This window comes from Neoarius graeffei, chromosome 6, assembly GCF_027579695.1.
Source record: "Neoarius graeffei isolate fNeoGra1 chromosome 6, fNeoGra1.pri, whole genome shotgun sequence".
In the NCBI taxonomy this organism is placed as follows: Eukaryota; Metazoa; Chordata; class Actinopteri; order Siluriformes; family Ariidae; genus Neoarius; species Neoarius graeffei.
In genome coordinates, this window is record NC_083574.1 from 39,236,174 (window position 1) to 39,259,058 (window position 22,885).

At 43.4% G+C, this 22,885-nt stretch overlaps 1 protein-coding gene across 1 annotated transcript in view; it reads right to left on the reverse strand.

Moving 5' to 3' along the window:
• Positions 1–22,885, reverse strand: part of sema3e (sema domain, immunoglobulin domain (Ig), short basic domain, secreted, (semaphorin) 3E) — a 96,241-nt gene that overhangs the window by 16,615 nt on the left and 56,741 nt on the right. The window contains exons 7-8 of the mRNA XM_060923628.1: positions 17,196–17,338; positions 16,901–17,015 (exon numbers count right to left, since the gene is read on the reverse strand). Coding sequence (XP_060779611.1) covers positions 16,901–17,015; positions 17,196–17,338 — 258 coding nt within the window. The remainder of the gene's footprint in view (positions 1–16,900; positions 17,016–17,195; positions 17,339–22,885) is intronic.

Genomic DNA, 22,885 nt, shown 5'->3' on the forward strand with positions numbered 1-22,885 from the left:
GGAAAATGTTGATGTTAGCTAATTCTTATTTACGTTCTAGAAGAGTTACCGTTCTATGGTAAATCTGTAAAAAGAGCGTACACGCCTTGGATGTGTCATTCTGACAAGCTATGATTCTCCTCCAAATGCAAATAAAAATGCTGTGTCTGTGCATATGTTTGTGTGAACTGCGGTTATGTAATCTGGAATGTCTTGTTTGTTCCACCCGATTCGAAAATGCAGCTCTGTCTCGACAGAGACAATTGCACTGCTAACACAATCTGTCTGCAAGCAGGAGCCCTGATTTCCAATTCCTGCTGGTCCTACCAATTGCCAGGCTGTTTTCACCGAGTCTGTACTGCCTGTACTGTACTGTCTTTCCTTTTAGTCACTGTTGTAGGCAGTGAGCAACAGGATATCGCAGTGTACCGTTGTTTAAAGGCCAGATAGCATGGCATTTTTATTTGTGATTGCGTTTTTATGTGTTCCATTGGATGATATACCGTAGTGTTATATTATGTAGGTGAGGTCTGTGTTCGACTGACCTTGATAGAGAATAATTAGCAGGGTTCTAACTAGACCAAAATATCAGCGTAGTGGCACCAGTTATAATGGTCAGGGGTTCAGGGGCCGCCTTAGACTCCGAAAGCTCATGGGTTCGACATGCTCGGAGATGCATTCTCGTACATTTTCTGGCACTTGCAGGCCTCCCTGAAAGTCACTCTTTTTTGGTAATCCATCCATACATCATCTCTAGCCACTTTATCCTGTTCTACAGGGTCGCAGGCAAGCTGGAGCCTATCCCAGTTGACTATGGGCTAGAGGCGGGGTACACCCTGGACAAGTCGCCAGGTCATCGCAGGGCTGACACATAGACACAGACAACCATTCACACTCACATTCACACCTACGGTCAATTTAGAGCCACCAGTTAACCTAACCTGCATGTCTTTGGACTGTGGGGGAAACCGGAGCACCCGGAGGAAACCCACGCGGACACGGGGAGAACATGCAAACTCCACACAGAAAGGCCCTCGCTGGCTGCTGGGCTTGAACCCAGGACCTTCTTGCTGTGAGGTGACAGTGCTAACCACTACACCATCGTGCCACCTTTTTTGGTAATATTAATGAGATTTTTTTTTTCCAAAAGTTGCTGTGATTGAAGACTTGTTATAATTAATATTCAACTATATTGATGACATATTGATGGAATAAGAATAAAACAACCAGTTGATGCTCACCAAGTGTCAGCTTTATTTTCAACTTCAGCTGTTCAATTACAGGTGGCACGGTGGTGTAGGTGGTTAGCACTGTTGCCTCATGGTAAGAAGGTTCTGGGTTCGAGCCCAGTGGCCAACGGGGCTTTTCTGCGTGGAGTTTGCATGTTGTCTGCCTGGGTTTCCTTCACAGTCCAAAGACATGCAGGTTAGGCTAATTGGTGGCTCTAAATTGACCGTCAGTGTGAATTTGTTTGTCTCTATGTGTCAGCCCTGCGATGATCTGGTGACTTGTCCAGGGTGTACTCTGGTCATAGTCAGCCGGGATAGGCTCCAGCTTGCCCGTGACCCTGCACAGGATAAGCGGTTATGGATAATGGATGGATGGATGGATTCAATTACAATTCATGACTATCCAGATCTTACTTGGGGAACTGTGCATGGCGTGTAAGTGCCTCTTAACACAGATGGCACTTTACCGCAAACACAGCAGAAGGAAGGAGGTAAACCGGACTCGCATGATCAGTGACAATCTCCTCACAAAACTACTCAGGCAGCTATGCACTGGGTGTTTATTTGGATGGGGAGTGGAGTATGTTCAAATGTAGAACATTGGCATGGTGGCGCGCCGTCAGCGCCGCATCAGGATAACAAAAGACAACATTTTCAAGATTGACAAGTCTTTTTATTAGTGTAGCAGCAACTTTTACAGGCATGTCGGCAATATTGTGGGCGTAGCAGTAAGGAAACATTGTGTATCGGCCCGATACATTGAAAAGGCCTAGTTGGAACCCTGATGTAGGTGTCATTCTACATTCACACTAGCAAGCATCAAAGATGCAGGTGGCCATTTGTTTTCTCGGTGCATGTGGTCACAACAACGTGGCAGTGTGACATATCAACTGATTTATTCTTAATTCTGTGCACATTAGGACTGATGCATCAAAGCAGCAAACCCAAACAACTGGTTCCAAATTAAATTAGTTCCAATTTACTTGTAATCATGGTTTCATGGCTCTCCTGTCATACACAATCTCTCATTAAATGTTTGGAAAGAAGTAGCAGAGATCATCGGTGACTCTGAAGAGTCCATGTACATGTTAACTTGTTTTTTAATCTGCCAAAGAACATAGTACAAAGTTTAGCTCATTACTGTAAACAACCAATTAATTTTCACGCTGGTTTGGACATTATTTAATTTGTCTTTTAACTCGTGAGCTCTATAAGCTACAGTGCCAGTCATAAGTTTGTACATACCTTCTAATTCAATGTTTTTTCTTTATTTTTATTAATTAAAGTCCACTTTATGTCTTAAAGTAATGATGGATGTCATTTCTTTTTACTTAGTTGAGCAGTTCTTGATATAATATGGATTACTACAGTTGTGGAATCGGGCTATTTACTGTATTTTTATTATTTACTAGAGCAGCAGCTACAATTATCGACACCTTCACGATCTTTTGGCCATTGCAAAAGTACAAAAGACTTTCAATACATAAATTGTGCATGAATAATTACTCAAACTTCCACTGGGGAAAAAAAAAAGAGTTGATTCCTGATTACTTAGGGTATCAGATCATGTGACGCTTTGTCCACAGTTATCGACACTGTTCCACAATTATTGACATCCAGATGATTATTTATTTTAAAAAAATAATCGGTATGTGGTATTAACAAAACATAGTTTTTATTTAAAATTTGTTTTACATAGACTTATATTTAGTGCAAAATATCTCATCTCATCTCATTATCTCTAGCCGCTTTATCCTTCTACAGGGTCGCAGGCAAGCTGGAGCCTATCCCAGCTGACTACGGGCGAAAGGCGGGGTACACCCTGGACAAGTCGCCAGGTCATCACAGGGCTGACACATAGACACAGACAACCATTCACACTCACATTCACACCTACGGTCAATTTAGAGTCGCCAGTTAACCTAACCTGCATGTCTTTGGACTGTGGGGGAAACCGGAGCACCCGGAGGAAACCCACGCGGACACGGGGAGAACATGCAAACTCCGCACAGAAAGGCCCTCGCCGGCCCCGGGGCTCGAACCCAGGACCTTCTTGCTGTGAGGCAACAGCGCTAACCACTACACCACCGTGCCGCCTAGTGCAAAATATATTTAATATATTTATTAAATATATTTAATATATTGATGTCGGTGTTTACGTAAATGAGGAAGTGATTCTAATGTTTGTAAACAAATGAACTGATTAAGTTTAACCTGTCAGAAAATCTTTTTGTTCCACTTTCTAAGTATTTTCGTAGATCGCATTTTGTTAATCATTCGTTGTTGTTTGTATTAATTTCTAGTTTTGTAGTTTACCAATAAATGTCAACAGACGATTGACATCATAACAGCATGAAAATCCAGGTCAAAGGTCGCATGTCATTCCTCGAAACAAAATATAAAATGTCGACTGATATTGTAATATGTGGTAGATATTTACAACAAACTGCAAAAAAATATTTTCTGAATGGAATAGACAAATCTGGATATTTCAAGCATGTCATTTTTTATATGCTAGGAATTTAATTCTAGTCTAATTCTGTTTACTGCAATAGGATTCCAAATACTCTATAAGCATTCCATTCTGTTATGAATCAGAAAAAAAATTATTATAAATCACAGCACTGTTATTTTTTTTAAAGTACTTCATCTACTTCAACAATGTTACACAAAGATCGATCCATAACAGCTGTAAATGTCACTTAATTCCACAGCGTGTCGATAATGATGGACACCAGTGAAAGTGATCACTATTATCGAAACATCATGTGACTTCTCAAATGCTCATTTAGATACAAAATGGCAACTGTCAAATGAAAGAGTAAGTAACAAAGTAGAATTTGACAAGGATATCATGAAATATCAGTGAATTTGATAAGTAAAAACATGTCGATGATCTTTCCACCTTGCTTACCTGCGATCCGGGTTTTCCTCAAATTGCTGATCGCGCTGAAAATAAAATCCATCTCAGGTAACGAGCTGTGTCATCAGACAACAAAATCAAAGAGCGAGGGGGGGGGGTCTTCCGGATGATTAATTAACCAATAATAACTGTTGTAACTGAAACTCACCTTCGTAAAATTGTTTTTTATTGCTACACGTAAAACTGAAAAGGTGTTGATAATCATGGACTGTTGATAATTATAGCTGCCGCTCTATTTGCTGTTTCATCTCAAACGCATGAAGAAGGCAAGAAATTGCACTAATTAACTTTTGACGAGGCACAACTGTTAATTGAAAAGCATTCCAGGTGACTACCTCATGAAGCTGGTTAAGATAATGCTGATAGTGTACAAAACATCATCAAGGTAAACAGTGGCTATTTTGAAGAATTGAAAATATGAAACATTTTGGGTTTTTTAACACTTTTTTTTTGCTTACCACGTGATTCCATATAATGTTTAATGTGTTATTTCATAGGTTTGATGTCTTCAGTATTGTTTGACAATGTAGAAAATTGTCCAAATACAGGAAAAAAAAAACATCCTACATATAGATATGTTCAGTGTCAGAGAGAGATATAGAGTTTGACTTTGTTTGAATTGAGACTTTGATTCAAGCTACGTGCAATAAGAATACAGAAATAACCCCAAACTGTACAAACTCACAACCCTAAATATTTAAACAGAGTAATACCGTAGCTCCTGAAATAATATAGTTAGCTCCAGAGTGTTAACCTTGGCTGATACAACACCAATAAAACCCCATCCCTTTGTGCTAGCCTACACAATATAAGTTAAGAATGCACACTGTGTGTGTGTGTGTGAGAGGAGTATACTATCCTATATCAGCTCCTGCACAGTGAAGAAGTGCTCACCACTCCATAACAGCCATTCCCGTTCTCTGGTTCACGCTATGCATACTGATTACTGCCATTTTATCAAAGCAATTACGTAGCCAAAACATTCCCCTCTGGTTATAGTGCAGCTTTCCATATAGACTCGACTTCCCACATAAAATGCGATTTCTTCTAAATGCCAGCTCATATTAGTGACTTATACATTGCCTTAGGGGAATAAACATATGATGAAACTCACAAAATGTCATTTTAAAGGCTGCGACACCAGACATGGGCTGTGTGGAATATTGCATATAATCAGTCTAACCCTTTCAGAGCATCAGTAGAGTTTCATAATGTGTGTGTATAGGTCATGTAGAGATTGTATCATCATGGAATAAACAAGACTAAATCAAACTATAATGCACGCTGATTAACCAGAGTTAATAAAATGTGCATGCTATTTTCAAATGTCTGAATAAGAAACTCCTATTGGGTGTAGTGCAACCTAGCAGAGACAAAATATTAAAAACCATGTCTGAATAATCTGTCTGGAAAGATGGATTAAAACTAATTGATACAAAATGGCACTAAACCAAGCAGCAAAGCAAACTATCAGTTTTTTTTTTTTTAGATAGAGTCCAGTGCAAAAGTTTGTCATTCATCAAGATACCTTATACACATCGGTACGAAATGTAATTTCTCTCGAACCATGATGCAACACATAACAATCGGCACTTCGGCCCAAACAGTTCTAAAAACTTATTGAGAGGAACTTCCTACTGGGGAGCTCCCCTGATAACTACATACTTTCAAGGGATTTTTTCTGTTTACATTTCCATCCATTATCTATAACCGTTTATCCTTTACAGGGTTGTGGGCAAGCTGGAGCCTATCCCAGCTGACGATAGGTGAGAGGTGGGGTACACCCTGGACAAGTAGCCAGATCATCAACACATAGAGACAAACAACCATTCACACTCACATTCACATCTATGCTCAATTTAGAGCCACCAGTTAACCTAACCTGCATGTCTTTGGACTGTGGGGGAAACCGGAGCACCCGGAGGAAACCCACACGGACACAGGGAGAACATGCAAACTCCACACAGAAAGGCCCTCATCGGGCACTGGGCTCGAACCCAGAACCTTCTTGCTACGAGGCAACAGCACTAACCACTACACCACCATGCCACCTGTTTACAGTTGCACTTCCAAATTAATTATTCATCCTGAAGTGGCGTAAGCTGGCTTGCTAGTGTGATGTTAGCAGGAAATGCGAGCAAAGATTTTTATGTTTAGCTTAGACGTGTCAAAATCTCTCTGTATTTCCTCCATCATGTACTGTTAGGGTTTTGCTGGGATTCGAACCTGGTTCGTTGGTGTGATAATCCAGCAAACCCCCACTAGGCCACCAGGGGGATGACTCAAATGCAGAGGCGTGAGGCGGAAGTAGAAAAAGAATCAAAAGGTTTATTTAAACTATATACACTATATACAGGGCAAAACAAAAGACAAAAAAAAAAACCAAAGAGTATAATCCAAAAGAAAAGCAAAGTGCAAAAATTCAAAAGCTTAAGAAGATCAAAAAACACAGTACAAAGGAAACTGGAGATAAACATAACAGCACAAAGACTCCGTGACAAGAGGACTGAACTCAGGGGTATAAATAGACAAACTAATTAAGGACACAGGTGAAGATAATTAGGCAATTAACACAAACACAAAACACAGGAACAGTGGCGGCCTCTAGAGGCCAAAATAAACACGACATGAAAAGGAAATAACAGCGGCCTCTAGAGGCCAAAACAGTCCTAGTCCTAACAGGACCCCCCCCTCTAGGAGCGTCTCCTGACGTTCCCAGGGCGATCCGGATGGGCCGAATGGAAGTCCCGACATAGTTCTTTATCTAGGACATCCCGAGCAGGAACCCAGCAGCGCTCCTCAGGACCATAGCCCTCCCAGTCCACCAGATATTGCAAGCCGCCGCGGACCCGGCGGGAGTCAAGCAGGCGATTCACAGTGAACACAGTCTGCCCCTGGAAGATGCGGGGGGGTGGGGGGTTCCTAGGGGCAGGGGCATACGTAGACGTCAGTACGGGCCGCAACAGGGAAACATGGAAAGTGGGGTTGATCCTCAGAGTCCGGGGCAACTGGAGCCGGTAGGAGACAGGGTTCACCCTGCGCACCACCTTGAAGGGGCCAATGTAGCGAGGAGCAAGCTTGCGGTTCTCCACCCGCAGCGGAAGGTCCTTAGTGGACAGCCAAACCCGCTGCCCAGGGCGGAAAGTGTGTGCAGGTCTTCTATGGCGGTTGGCCTGAGTCTGGTTGGTTCTGGAGGTCTGTATGAGGGTCTTCCTGACCTTGCTCCAGGTCTTGCGACACCGTCTCACATATTGGTTGACCGAGGGCACCCCCGCGTCCTCCTCCTGGTCCGGGAACAGAGGTGGCTGGAACCCGAATTGGCACTGGAATGGCGACAGCTTGGTGGCCGATGACTGCAGGGTGTTGTGGGCGTACTCTGCCCATGGCAGCCAGGTGCTCCATGATGTCGGGTTATCCATAGCCAGGCCTCGCAGGGTGGTTTCCAGGTCCTGGTTGAGCCTCTCCGTCTGACCATTGGACTGTGGGTGAAACCCAGAGGAGAGGCTGGCAGTGGCTCCGATGACCTTGCAGAACCCGTGCCACACTCGGGAGGAGAACTGGGGCCCTCGGTCTGAGACGATGTCCTGTGGAAGACCAAAGACTCGGAAGACATGATTAAATATAAGTTTCGCTGTTTCAAGAGCAGAGGGGAGTTTGCACAGAGGTATGAAGCGGCAGGCCTTGGAGAATCTGTCAACAATGACCAAAATGACCATGTTACCTTGTGACTCAGGGAGACCCGTGATAAAGTCGACTGCCACGTGGGACCAGGGACGCCGGGGAATGGTCAGAGGATGCAGGAGACCCTGGGGACGCTGTCGTGGGTTCTTGGTTCTGGTGCAAACCTCACAGGACAGGACAAATGACCTTACTTCCTGCTCCATGTTAGGCCACCAGAAGCGTCTTTTCAGGAAGTCCAGGGTCCTCCGAGCTCCCGGGTGGGCGGTGAGAGGGGAAGAGTGACCCCACTGGAGAACCTTGGCCCGGGCTTGATGTGGGACGTACAAGAGGCCCGGTGGCCCCGTCCCAGGACCGGGGTCCTGGCGTTGGGCTCGTCGAACAGCCTCCTCAATACCCCAGCGGACAGGGGCCACAATCCGGGACACCGGGATAATAGGCCCGACTTCATTCTCCCTGTTAGTGGCAGAGAACAGCCTGGACAGTGCGTCAGGTTTGGTGTTCTTGGAGCCGGGGCGGTATGAGAGGGTGAAGTCAAACCGACTGAAAAACAGGGCCCACCTAGCCTGTCGAGGGTTCAGTCTCTTGGCTTGCTGGAGGTACTCCAGGTTCTTGTGGTCAGTCCAAACCAGGAATGGATGTTGTGCTCCCTCCAGCCAGTGCCTCCACTCCTCAAGGGCCAGTTTGACCGCTAGCAGTTCTCGATCCCCCACATCGTACCGGGACTCAGCAGGACTCAGGCGGTGGGAGAAGTAAGCGCAGGGGTGCAGCTTTCCTTCCGAACGTTGAGAGAGCACCGCGCCGACACCACTGTCCGAGGCGTCCACCTCCACGATGAATGGTTGGGAGGTGTCCGGGAGAACCAGAATGGGTGCCGTGCAGAAGCGGTCCTTGAGGTCTTTGAACGCCTTTTCTGCCTGAGGAGACCAGCCATAAGATCCACCTGTCCCTTTGGTGAGGTCTGACATGGGTGCTGCCACAGAACTGAAGTTCCTGATGAACTTGCGGTAGAAGTTAGCGAATCCTAAGAACCGCTGAACCTCCTTAACGGACTTGGGAGTAGGCCAATCCCGGACGGCCAGGGTCTTGGCAGGGTCCATTTGGAGTTGGCCTGTCCGTACAATAAATCCCAGAAAGGAGACCTCGGGAACATGAAATTCGCATTTCTGGGCCTTGGCGAACAGATTGTTCTGTAGCAGCCTCTGGAGAACCTGGCGGACATGGTGGCGGTGCTCCTGCACGGTCTTGGAAAAGATAAGGATGTCGTCAAGGTAGACAAAAACATATAGGTTAATCATGTCCCTTAAGACGTCGTTGATTAGGGCCTGAAAAACAGCTGGTGCGTTGGTGAGTCCGAAGGGCATCACCTGGTATTCGTAGTGCCCAGACGGGGTGTTAAAGGCAGTCTTCCACTCGTCTCCCTGTCGGATACGGATAAGGTGGTATGCGTTCCGTAGGTCCAACTTGGTGAAGACGGTGGCGCCTTGGAGCAGGTCGAAAGCTGTGGACATCAGCGGAAGGGGATATCGGTTGCGCACAGTGATCTTATTCAGGCCCCTGTAATCAATACATGGTCGGAGCCCCCCATCCTTCTTGCCGACAAAGAAGAAGCCGGCTCCAGCAGGTGAAGTGGAGGGTCGAATAAACCCAGAGACCAGGGCATCTTTGAGGTATTCCTCCATGGCCTTGCGTTCTGGCTGAGAGAGTGAAAACAGTCTGCCACGAGGAGGGGTAGTCCCAGGGAGCAAGTCGATGGCACAGTCGTAGGCCCGGTGCGGAGGAAGAACGGCGGCCCTGCTCTTGCTGAATACCTCCTTGAGATCCCAGTACTCTGTGGGAACTTGAGATAACTCGGTGAGATCAGGGGGCTCGGCAGGAGACACAGGAGAGCTAGAGAGCAGACAAGAGGCATGGCATGCAGGGCCCCATTCCACAACCTGGCTTGTTACCCAGTCTATGCGAGGGTTGTGGCGAGTAAGCCAAGGAAGGCCTAGAATAACTGGGAACTCAGGTGAAGGAATCAGGTGCAGGGATATTTCTTCCTTGTGACCTTGAGACTGGAGGAAGACTGGAGAAGTAACTTGAGTGACTCTTCCATCACCTAACGCTTGGCCATCGAGGGCAGACACAGACAGTGGGACTTCAAGAGGTGCAGTCGGAATATTGATGCTTTGGGCGAAGTGAATATCCATAAAGTTCCCAGCCGCCCCTGAGTCTATCAAAGCTTGACAAGAGTGGACAGACTCACCCCAGGAGATGGAGACCGGGATGTAGATTCCTTGGCCAGGGAGTCCGGGAGAGAGGGTAGGCCCCGTCACAACCCTCCCTCGGCTGGACGGGGCGGTCCTTTTCCCAAGAGTTCGGGACATGATGCTCGGAAGTGACCAGGCTTGCCACAGTAGATGCAGCACTTGTCCCTCCTTCTGCGCTCCCTCTCAGATGCGGAGAGGCGAGTACGACCCACTTGCATGGGTTCTGGACAGTCACTGAAGGAGGTAGACGGTCTCCAGGTAGAGGTAGGGAGGCTGGGGGGGCTCAAGGCTTGGTGGCGTTCTCTCATCCTGTTGTCCAGACGAATAGCATGTGAGATGAGGGTTTCGAGGTCACTTGGGCATCCAATAGAGGCCAGACCGTCCTTGATGGGGTCAGACAGACCATGGTGGAAGGCTGACACCAGGGCAGTCTCGTTCCATCCACTTACTGCTGCGAGTGTTCGGAACGAGATGGCGTAATCTGCGACGCTTCCTCCTTGCCGGATGGACATGAGCTTTCGGGCTGCGTCGGTACTGATGTCTGCCTGATCGAAGACCCGAAGCATCTCTTCAGAAAACAGCTGGAAATCAAAGCACTCAGGTCCCTGTCTTTGCCAGATAGCAGTAGCCCAGGCTCGCGCCTTACCAGCTAATAAGGTGATCACAAAGGCAATCTTGCGGCGATCCGTAGTGTAGGTGGTAGGCTGAAGCTCAAAGGTGAGTTGACACTGGGTAAGGAACTCTCGGCACTCACTGTGCTTGCCGTCATACCTCTGTGGTGCAGGAAGGCTGGGTTCGCGAGGTGAAGAAGGCAGCATTGCAGGAGGCACTGGAGCAGGAGTGGGAGCTGGATCAGGAGCAGGAACTGGATCAGGAGCAGGAGATGCAGGCAGAGATGTCAGCTGTGCCAGGGTTTTCCCAATTTGCTGAAGCAGTTCCTCGTGGCGAGCGAGGGCCTCACGTTGGCTGGTGAGCGTACGTCCATGAGCGTCCATGGTCGCTCCGAAGCGTGTCAAAGCTGCCATAATTCCCTGAAGGTTGGCCGGGTAGACAGTTGAAGCAGCCTCTGCTGAGTCGGTCATGACGGAGTCTTTCTGTTAGGGTTTTGCTGGGATTCGAACCTGGTTCGTTGGTGTGATAATCCAGCAAACCCCCACTAGGCCACCAGGGGGATGACTCAAATGCAGAGGCGTGAGGCGGAAGTAGAAAAAGAATCAAAAGGTTTATTTAAACTATATACACTATATACAGGGCAAAACAAAAGACAAAAAAAAAAACCAAAGAGTATAATCCAAAAGAAAAGCAAAGTGCAAAAATTCAAAAGCTTAAGAAGATCAAAAAACACAGTACAAAGGAAACTGGAGATAAACATAACAGCACAAAGACTCCGTGACAAGAGGACTGAACTCAGGGGTATAAATAGACAAACTAATTAAGGACACAGGTGAAGATAATTAGGCAATTAACACAAACACAAAACACAGGAACAGTGGCGGCCTCTAGAGGCCAAAATAAACACGACATGAAAAGGAAATAACAGCGGCCTCTAGAGGCCAAAACAGTCCTAGTCCTAACAGTACTGTACAACCCCGATTCCAAAAAAGTTGGGACAAAGTACAAATTGTAAATAAAAACGGAATGCAATGATGTGGAAGTTTCAAAATTCCATATTTTATTCAGAATAGAATATAGATGACATATCAAATGTTTAAACTGAGAAAATGTATCATTTAAAGAGAAAAATTAGGTGATTTTAAATTTCATGACAACACCACATCTCAAAAAAGTTGGGACAAGCCCATGTTTCCCACTGTGAGACATCCCCTTTTCTCTTTACAACAGTCTGTAAACGTCTGGGGACTGAGGAGACAAGTTGCTCAAGTTTAGGGATAGGAATGTTAACCCATTCTTGTCTAATGTAGGATTCTAGTTGCTCAACTGTCTTAGGTCTTTTTTGTCGTATCTTCCGTTTTATGATGCACCAAATGTTTTCTATGGGTGAAAGATCTGGACTGCAGGCTGGCCAGTTCAGTACCCGGACCCTTCTTCTACGCAGCCATGATGCTGTAATTGATGCAGTATGTGGTTTGGCATCGTCATGTTGGAAAATGCAAGGTCTTCCCTGAAAGAGACGTCGTCTGGATGGGAGCATATGTTGCTCTAGAACCTGGATATACCTTTCAGCATTGATGGTGTCTTTCCAGATGTGTAAGCTGCCCATGCCACATGCACTAATGCAACCCCATAACATCAGAGATGCAGGCTTCTGAACTGAGCGCTGATAACAACTTGGGTCGTTCTTCTCCTCTTTAGTCTGAATGACACAGCGTCCCTGATTTCCATAAAGAACTTCAAATTTTTATTCGTCTGACCACAGAACAGTTTTCCACTTTGCCACAGTCCATTTTAAATGAGCCTTGGCCCAGAGAAAACGTCTGCGCTTCTGGATCATGTTTAGATACGGATTCTTCTTTGAACTATAGAGTTTTAGCTGGCAACGGCAGATGGCACGGTGAATTGTGTTCACAGATAATGTTCTCTGGAAATATTCCTGAGCCCATTTTGTGATTTCCAATACAGAAGCATGCCTGTATGTGATGCAGTGCCATCTAAGGGCCCAAAGATCACGGGCACCCAGTATGGTTTTCCGGCCTTGACCCTTACGCACAGAGATTCTTCCAGATTCTCTGAATCTTTTGATGATATTCTGCATTGTAGATGATGATATCTTCAAACTCTTTGCAATTTTACACTGTCGAACTCCTTTCTGATATTGCTCCACTATTTGTCGGTGCAGAATTAGGGGGATTGGTGATCCTCTTCCCATCTTTACTTCTGAGAGCCGCTGCCACTCCAAGATGCTCTTTTTATACCCAGTCATGTTAATGACCTATTGCCAATTGACCTAATGAGTTGCAATTTGGTCCTCCAGCTGTTCCTTTTTTGTACCTTTAACTTTTCCAGCCTCTTATTGTCCCTGTCCCAACTTTTTTGAGATGTGTTGCTGTCATGAAATTTCAAATGAGCTAATATTTGGCATGAAATTTCAAAATGTCTCACTTTCGACATTTGATATGTTGTCTATGTTCTATTGTGAATACAATATCAGTTTTTGAGATTTGTAAATTATTGCATTCCGTTTTTATTTACAATTTGTACTTTGTCCCAACTTTTTGGAATCGGGGTTGTATAGTACACACTCAGTAAACCCTGGACTTCTCATCTGCTTTTTTTCCTTCCATTTTTTAATGCTAACGTTAAGAGCCGCTGTTGACATGGCTAACATATTACACTTTATTTATTTATTTTTATTTATTTATGTATTTATTTATTTTTCATGGCAGTTGCCAGTGCTGTATTGGCTCATGTCCAACCAATCAATGTCACTCATGGTTCATCTTTTGCTGGGAGAGTACCAACCCTGAAGTAGGAGCTAAAAAAAAGTCACTCAAAACAACGTTCTAAGAATTGCAATCGGTTTCAGTTCCTGCAGTGTGGACACGCAAAAAAAAAAAAGAAAAAAAAAAGAAAAAAAATGGATAACTTCCTCCAAAAGTTCTAAGAACCATGAGAAAGTTTCTCTGGTCCAAAAGTGCTGAATACAGTACATTACAGTACAGTACTGTCCAGCACCATAGTCTCAGAGTTTGATATAATTTAAATTTTTGGCTGTAAATAGATTCAGAAAAACTATGGAATGCCATTTCAGGCCAATATTAAATCCATAAACATGACACTATAATTAGTGAATACTGTATTAAGCATCACCCCTTTAAAATCCACATTTTTTCCCTGAATGGAGGGAAGAAATTATGATCCACGCTGTAAGTAGAGCAGTTTAAAGGAAAGGTGCAGCCAGAAAATTGATTTAAGCAGCCTGACTCGGAATATGAGGAACTTTCACATGTATCTATTGAGATACTTTTTGGAATTAAGTTGCTGACTGTGAATGTGGCCTTCATCTTATAATTCAATCTTTAAAATTAAACTACTTCACCTTCTTTATTTTAACTTCTGTGCTCTTATATATACGCAATAGTTTAATAATAATGGGATACAGGCCCACATTGACAAACTAGGACTCACTCTACAAAAAAAAAAAAAAAAATGTGTAGGAATTTGTACCACTGATGAAAGTTAAAGCCAAACAAAACCCCCAAAATAAACTCCTTTAAACTGACAGATAATATCCATACAAGACATATTTGATTATTCATTTGTTCATATTTGGAAGTGTATACAATGTACAGATTAGTTTTCTTTTAAAATAAAACTTCCCTGGGTGCTGCCATCGTACTTTCTCCGAGGTTCAGATAACACGCTCTAGGTACAAATTACCAAGAGAATCTGAGATTGTGGCATATCTTACACACCACATTACATTATAGGCATTTAGCAGACACTCTTATCCAGCCCAAAGCAGCCTGGGGAGCAGTTGGGGATTAGGTGCCATGCTTCAGCCATTCCTGCTGGACCAGGGACTCAAGCCAGTGACCTTTTGGTTACAAAGCTACTTCTCTAACCATTAAGCCATGGCTTTCCCCATGACTCACCTAGGCCGAGATCTAGTGGATACATTGCTTCTAGTTTGTTGTAAACAACCCTGAAGATGCCCGAGTGTCAAACATTTGGATGTAAAAAAAAATAATAAGTCAGAACGTTTCAAAGGGAATTTTTTTTTTTTTGCCATCCCCAATCCTATAAAGGATATTACTTTGAAGGAGCAAACAGGGAAATGGCTGCATTTCATCGCTTCCAGTATCGCTGGAATCACTTTCACTGTTTATTTCATTCCTCCCCGGGCTCATATTCTGGTTTAAACATATTGAACCACTTTTTGTTCAGGCACATTTTCCATGTTTGCACAGAAAAATGACCAAAAAGAAAGAAAGAAAGAAAGAAAGAAAGAAAGAAAGAAAGAAAGAAAGAAAATTTCTGAATTGATGGCTCTTTCAGGGAAGAGATTTTTTCCGCTTTTTGGCGGAATTCTGCTTTTTTGGACTCAAAAATGCTATTTTTTTATATTATTGCAAATCGGTTGAGAAAATTTTTTGATTTATTGGGGGGGGGTAGGGTTCGTTTATCCTGGTGACTAAGACTGAACTCGTCAGTTGATAGATGTAGACCAGTGTTTACATTTCTATTCGAATGCCTCCATTTTGATTCCTGCACAATCTTGTTTAACAATAGCTTGTATGTGAAGTAAAACTTATGTTATCTGCTTTATGATTGGTCAAAACATCGACATTAAGGATATAACAGCCAACCAATATTCATCATAGTGAAAACTTTCCCGCTATTTCACTGTGACTTCCAAATTTGCTTGTGTTGTACATTTTGATAGTTATTGTGTTTATAATATGTTTAAACATCAAAATGCCGAATACGATTGACAAGAGGGATGAAGCTAAGGTGCGTGAAATAGATGCGAGTGTGGTTGGATAATAAAGTTATGCTAGCCCCGGTAGATAGCAAGCATGGATCAGTGCCGGTAACCATTGGTGAATTCGTGAAAAAAACTTGATGTTCCCAGTAAAGCTCTTTGTACGGTGTGTGACGATGTAATATTTTACGGATCAAGAGGATTAAAGGCTCTACAGAGTCATGCCGGATCAGTGAAACACTGTAAGAAAACATTTTTGCTAAAGAGAAATTACTCCATATCAAGTGCTTTTAAGCATACTTCAAGTTCAACTACACCCGCGGAGCCGGGCATGAGCAACCCGCTGGCGACCGGTACTGCTGCGACCACCACCACAGGCTCAGCTTCAGTGACTTCGTCCGTGAAGTTCGTCGTGCCGATATCAGACAGGGTATCTCACCAGCAGGTATAAGTCAAAACTTTTTGTTTGAAACATTTCATTTATGGGTATATTGTTACAAAACCTAAAAGGTTGCACTGAACATGCTGAAAAATTCAAACAAGGTGGGATATGATATTTAAGAAAGAACACTTGTCATGATACAAAAGTTTCAGTTGATGGCATGTTGAATTGGGATATTAACTTCTAGAAAAATACATATATTTCATTGCTAAAATTAATGTTTTTTGGGTGTTTAAATTGCCAAAATCCATCAGCTTCTGGGGGCTTCGCCCCCTGGTCCCCCACCGGGGCATTGCCCCTGGACCCCCCGCTACTTTTCAGATTTTTTCTTAACATGCACTCTCATCCCTGCTCTTTGTTACTCCAGCAAACAGTGCAAGCAATGTCACAAGGTGATATCCGGTTTCAGTGCAAACCAGATTCAAGTTTCAGTGCAAATGTCCATGCCCAGGTAAGCCCAGTTTAAGCAATATCACAATTTTTAAAATGGATAAATTGCTTTTATAAAGTCCATACATCCATTATCCATAACCACTTATCCTGTGCAGGGTCGCAGGCAAGCTGGAGCCTATCCCAGCTGACTATGGGCGAGAGGCGGGGTACACCCTGGACAAGTTGCCAGATCATCACAGGGCTGACACATAGACACAGACAACCATTCACACTCACATTCACACCTACGGTCAATTTAGAGCCACCAGTTAACCTAACCTGCATGTCTTTGGACTGTGGGGGAAACCAGAGCACCCGGAGGAAACCCACACAGACACGGGGAGAACATGCAAACTCCACACAGAAAGGCTCCCCTTTGGCCACTGGGCTCAAACCCAGAACCTTCTTGCTGTGAGGTGACAGTGCTAACCACTACACCACTGTGCTACCCAGTGTTATAAAATTTTGTTTTTAATTAAAACATGCAGGGGGCACGTCAGGGCACTTGCCGTGATTGGCAAAGCTTGGAGTTTATTTTTGGGTTCTGTTTGGCTTTAAAGATTTACAGATAAAGTTTCTTACCCAGCTCATCAAAGTGCGTGTCGATGCCATTGGGTCCTGCCACTGAGCAGATCAAACGAGCCTTGAGGAAAGAGCTCCACTTATTCACCAACATCCTCTGACCACCCTGATCATTCTGAAAGACAACAGGGACAGATGAACTGTCAAATTATTTCAACAACAACAAAAAAATGTTATTTAGCATTGCTGCACCTGACCTATAGATGATGCAATCTCTTCAACTATTACCCCTTTTAACTATTTAAAATGAACGTTGATATCTTAAGAAATGTTTTTTAACATTCTCGACACTTACAGCACATACACGGGCCACCCTGCTGTAGACTGCCTTATTTCTGGCTTCAGTGGTGGACACTTTCTCAGTGAAGAAGAAGTAAACTTTGTCATCAGCAGGGTCATCATTATCAGGGATCACCACAGAACCAACAAACTTGGGCTCTGAGATAAACGACAGAGGAAATCAGTGTCAGTGCAGCTAATGATAAAAATGAGCCATGTCCACTGTCTGGCAATGGGCAGTAGTTACAGACAGACAGACTTTATCAATCATCAAAGGGAAACTGTAGTGCTACAGCAGCAGGAAGTTAAAGTTGTTGTAGAAAAATCTCACCAATGGCTTTCAAACAAGACCTTTTGAACAATCGTACGGTATGTTTTGTCATTCAGCAACAGATTCAACATATGTGCATCAATATATCTTTATTTAAAAAAATGATAAAAACAGCACATACAGTGGTGCTTGAAAGTTTGTGAACCCTTTAGTATTTTCTATATTTCTGCATAAATGACTTAAAACATCATCAGATTTTCACACAAGTCCTAAAAGGAGATAAAGAGAACCCAGTTAAACAAATGAGACAAAAATATTATACTTGGTCATTTATTTATTGAGGAAAATGATCCAGTATTACATATCTGTGAGAGGCAAAAGTATGTGAACCTTTGCTTTCAGTATCTGGTGTGACCCCCTTGTGCAGCAACAACTGCAACTAAACATTTCCAGTAACTGTTGATCAGTCCTGCACATCAGCTTGGAGGAATTTTAGCCCATTCCTCCATACAGAACAGCTTCAACTCTGGGATGTTGGTGGGTTTCCTCACATGAACTGCTCCCTTCAGGTCCTTCCACGACATTTCGATTGGATTAAGGTCAGGACTTTGACTTGGTCATTCCAAAACATTAACTTTATTCTTCTTTAACTATTCGTTGGTAGAACAACTTGTGTGCTTAGGATCATTGTCTTGCTGCATGACCCACCTTCTCTTGAGATTCAGTTCATGGGCAGATGTCCTGACAGTTTCCTTTAGAATTCACTGGTATAATTCAGAATTCATTGTTCTATCAATGATGGCAAGCCGTCCTGGCCCAGATGCAGCAAAACAGGCCCAAACCATGATATCACCACCATGTTTCACAGATGGGATAAGGTTCTTATGCTGGAATGCAGTGTTTTTTTCCTTTCTCCAAACATAATGCTTCTCATTTAAACCAAAAAGTTCTATTTTGGTCTCACAAAACATTTTTCCAATAGCCTTCTGGCTTGTCCACGTGACCTTTAGCAAACTGCAGATGAGCAGCAGTGTTCTTTTTGGAGAGCAGTGGCTTTCTCCTTGCAACCCTGCCATGCACACCATTGTTGTTTAGTGTTCTCCTGATGGTGGACTCATGAACATTAACATTAGCCAATGTGAGAGAGGCCTTCAGTTACTTAGAAGTTACCCTGGGGTTCTTTGTGACCTCGCCGACTATTACACGCCTTGCTCTTGGAGTGATCTTTGTTGTTTGATCACTCCTGGGGAGGGTAACGATGGTCTTGAATTTCCTCCGTTTGTACACAATCTGTCTGACTGTGGATTGGTGGAGTCCAAACTCTTTAGAGATGCTTTTGTAACCTTTCCCAGCCTGATGAGCATCAACAACGCTTTTTCTGAGGTCCTGAGAAATCTCCTTTGTTCATGCCATGATACACTTCCACAAACATGTGTTGTGAAAATCAGATTTTGATAGATCCCTGTTCTTTAAATAAAACAGGGTGCCCACTCACACCTGATTGTCATCCCATTGATTGAAAACACCTGACTCTAATTTCACCTTCAAATTAACTGCTAATCCTAGAGGTTCACATACTTTTGCCACTCACATATATGTAATATTGGATCATTTTCCTCAATAAATAAATGACCATGTATAATATTTTTGTCTCATTTGTTTAACTGGGTTCTCTTTATCTACTTTAAGGACTTGTGTGAAAATCTGATGTTGTTTTAGGTCATATTTATACAGAAATATCGAAAATTATAAAGGGTTCACAAACTTTCAAGCACCACTGTACCCAACATATTTAAATCGGTGCATTTTTATTGGCAGACACAGACCATAGTAGTGACTGAAAGTTCCTTGTTTATTTTTGCCACAGCAAATATTACAAGGATCAGAGTGTAATATTAAAAAGCTGTACTAAAAGGTACAGTGTATATTAGACACACAGAAACAGAGAGAGAGAGAGAGAGAGAGAGAGAGAGAGAGAGAGATCCTTTTACATACAGTAGTTTGATTGTTTTTGTTCAGACTCAATAAACCTTGCTCCAAGCTACATCCTTAAAGAATAGTTACAGACCTTCAACGCAGCTTAGCCAAGTTCCCTTTATGGATAATTCACATACATCACACACACATTTCACAGGCTATGTGTGAAATATGTTTTTACCACATGTGATCATGTCAGTCACGTGATAAGAAAAAAAAAACAACACTTGAAATTAACATGTGAGTCATGTCTTTTAATCACATTTGAAAATAAATTAATCACATGGGAAAAAAGTGAAAAATATTCAAGCACTACATTTGAAAACTAATCTGAAAATAAATCAACAATGGGGAGGGTGGCATGGTGGTGCAGTGATTAGTACTGTTGCCTCACAACAAGAAGGTTCTAGGTTCGAACCTCATGGTTGATTGGTGCCTTTCAGTGTGGAGTTTGCATGTTCTCTTCATGTCTGTGTGGGTTTCTTTCAGGTGCTCCAGTTTCCTCCAACAATCCAAAGACATGTAGATTAGGTCAACTGGATACTTGAAATTGTCCATAGGTGGGAATGGCTGTCTGTCTCTTTGTGTTAGCCCTGTGACAGACTGGCGAGGTGTTCAGGGTGTACCCCACCTCTCGCCCAATTTCAGCTAGGACTGGATCTAGGTCACCCACAACTCTGATCGATAAGTGGTATAGAAAATGATGGATAAATCAACAATTTTGTAAATGTTACGTGTAAAAATGAATGAATCACATGTAAAACCATGTCGATCCATCCATTATCCATAGCTATTTACCCTGTGCAGGGTTGCGGGTAAGCTGGAGCCTATCCCAGCTGACTATGGGCGAGAGGTGGGGTACACCCTGGACAAGTCGCCAGATAATCGCAGAGTTGACACATAGAGACACACAACCATTCACACTCGCATTCACACCTACGGTCAATTTAGAGCCACCAATTAGCCGAACCTGCATGTCTTTGGACTGTGGAGGAAACCGGAGCACCCGGAGGGAACCCACGCAAACTCCACACAGAAAGGCTCCTGTTGGCCACTGGGCTTGAACCCAGAACCTTCTTGCTGTGAGGTGTCAGTGCTAACTATTACCCCACTGTGCCGCCCTAATTAAACCATGTGGGAAACCCCCCACATATACTCATCATCTTTATGGCCCTTTATTAGTCCATGCAAGAATGGGTTGGACTGTCATCTGATGCTTTTCTTCCATTCGACTTGATCTTGTCTGTGAAGATTCTCAGTCATCCAGGTCATAGTAACTGTGGGTGGTAAAAGAGAGCAACTGGACTTGCTTGAAGATTCTTGAAGATGTCTTCAAGAATCTTCAAGCAAGTCCAGTTGCTCTCTTTTACCACCCACATTCGACTTGATCCTTTCTAAGGCAACTGGATATTCCTTTGGATTGTTGATCTTGATCAACAACTTGATCCTAAATTTTTCCAAGGGTGGCCACGACCCTTGGAACCATTCACCACCAGGCACTGGACACGTTTCAAACATTTCACGTTCAAAGACATGCAGTTAGGTTCAGTTAACATGGGGCAGCCTTGGGCTGAAGTGCCCTTGAGCAAGGCACCTAACCCCGGGTGCTGTAGCATAGCTGCCCACTGCTCTGGGTATGTGTGTGCGCTCATTGCATACTTGTGTGTGTGCATGCATGTGTTCACTGCTTTAGATGGGTTAAATGCAGAGGACGAATTTCACTGTGCTTGAGTGTGCATGTGACAAATAAAGGCTTGTTCTACTTCTTTTTCTTCTTCAACCAGTTGCTTTCATCACATCTCTCTACATGGCCAAACCAACATAATGGACAGCGATGTACCTCGTTTTCAATCGAGTCAATGCCGACAAGACTCCTCAGTTCATCACAAGGTTTCATCTCCTTCTGGGAGGAGCCACACATCCAACGTACCATGGCCATTTTGGTACTGTACGATGAAGTCTCTGAACATCCTCAGCTTTTAATGGCCGTGTTTCACAACTATACTTTAATGTCGACCATACACAGGTTTGATACAATTTGCCCCTCACTTTCAATGATACAGCAGTAAACATATACTCCATATTAAAAAAAAAAAGAACCGTGTAAAAAGATCATGTGGAAAGTCTGCAAAAAAAAAGTGTGTAAAAATCACATGTGAAAATTAAAAGCACATGCATTATACAATATGTGAAAAGTTCACATGTGAAAAATGTGCGCAATGTAACGTGTGCACACACCACACATAAACACAATGTAAAGATTTCCAAAGTGTTGTGAGATCTGGATTTTTGTATGACAGAGGTGCACGGTTCACTGGGACTGGCTTTGACTGTGTTTGAGCATATTTCAGCAGGTCTGATGGGTTTCTCTGAGACAGAGTGGGCAGAGATAGATGGCATCTGTCACACATGTCTTTCTGCTTCTCTGTATGATTAATGGCACACACCAGGGGTCCCTGACTATAAGAGCCCCCCTACAGGTGAAGACTATGCTCCTTTATTCTCAGGCACACAATGCCCCTCTGTGGTGTGCATCAGAAATGCATTAAAACATGCCACGCACTCATGCAAAGCAGAGCAATGGTATAAAAAGTATTTAAAAAATAGTATAAAGGCAGGGAAGGGGGGTATGTTACTGAAATTCTGAGCATCTGAAGCAGGATATATCGACATAAAGCAAACATGAAACAAGCTCACAGCATGACACTACTACACACTCCAAACTCAATCATCAGACCAGTTCACTGATGTTGACTGATAATTAAAGGTAGACTGCCTTTCAGATTTTTCAAGTGTAGGTCATAAAAACAATTTTCCCCGACACCCAATTATTTTTGTTTAATGGCCCGAAAGCTACTGAATTCGAATCACAGACTTCCAATTTTATTAGTTTTTTTTTTCTAATAGAACAATTAATGACTTTAGGGCCAAATGGGCCAAAATTCTCTGTTATTTTTTCCTGCTTCACCATGATGCAATTCAAGATACTACGTCATGCATCATGTGGTGGGCTTTCCCAATTCACACAAAGCATTGTGGGATACAAATTTGAAACAGGAGAGAAAAATGGAGGACATGAGTGTGCGAATGAAACATGAAAGACCAACTACAGTCATGGAAAGCGAGAAGAAAAGACATTATGTTGCGAAGGAAAGGAAACGCAGGACCAAACTAATAAATATCGGCAGTCAACGAGCACCTTGGTGCGATCAGCTGTTCGTTTAGCAACAGAATGATGTAACCGTCAGTGCAGGGTCAAGATAAACCTGCGCATGCGCACACGGACTTCCTCTGTCTGCTTGACTGCGCAAAGCAAGTGATGTCATGCACATTATTTGCTCGGGAATCCCCTCAAATGAAATAACTTCCCAGCCACAGAATGGCCTGATATTTTGTGAGATATTACAGAAATAAACATATATCACAATGACTAAATTTCAGTGGGAACTAAATTTCAC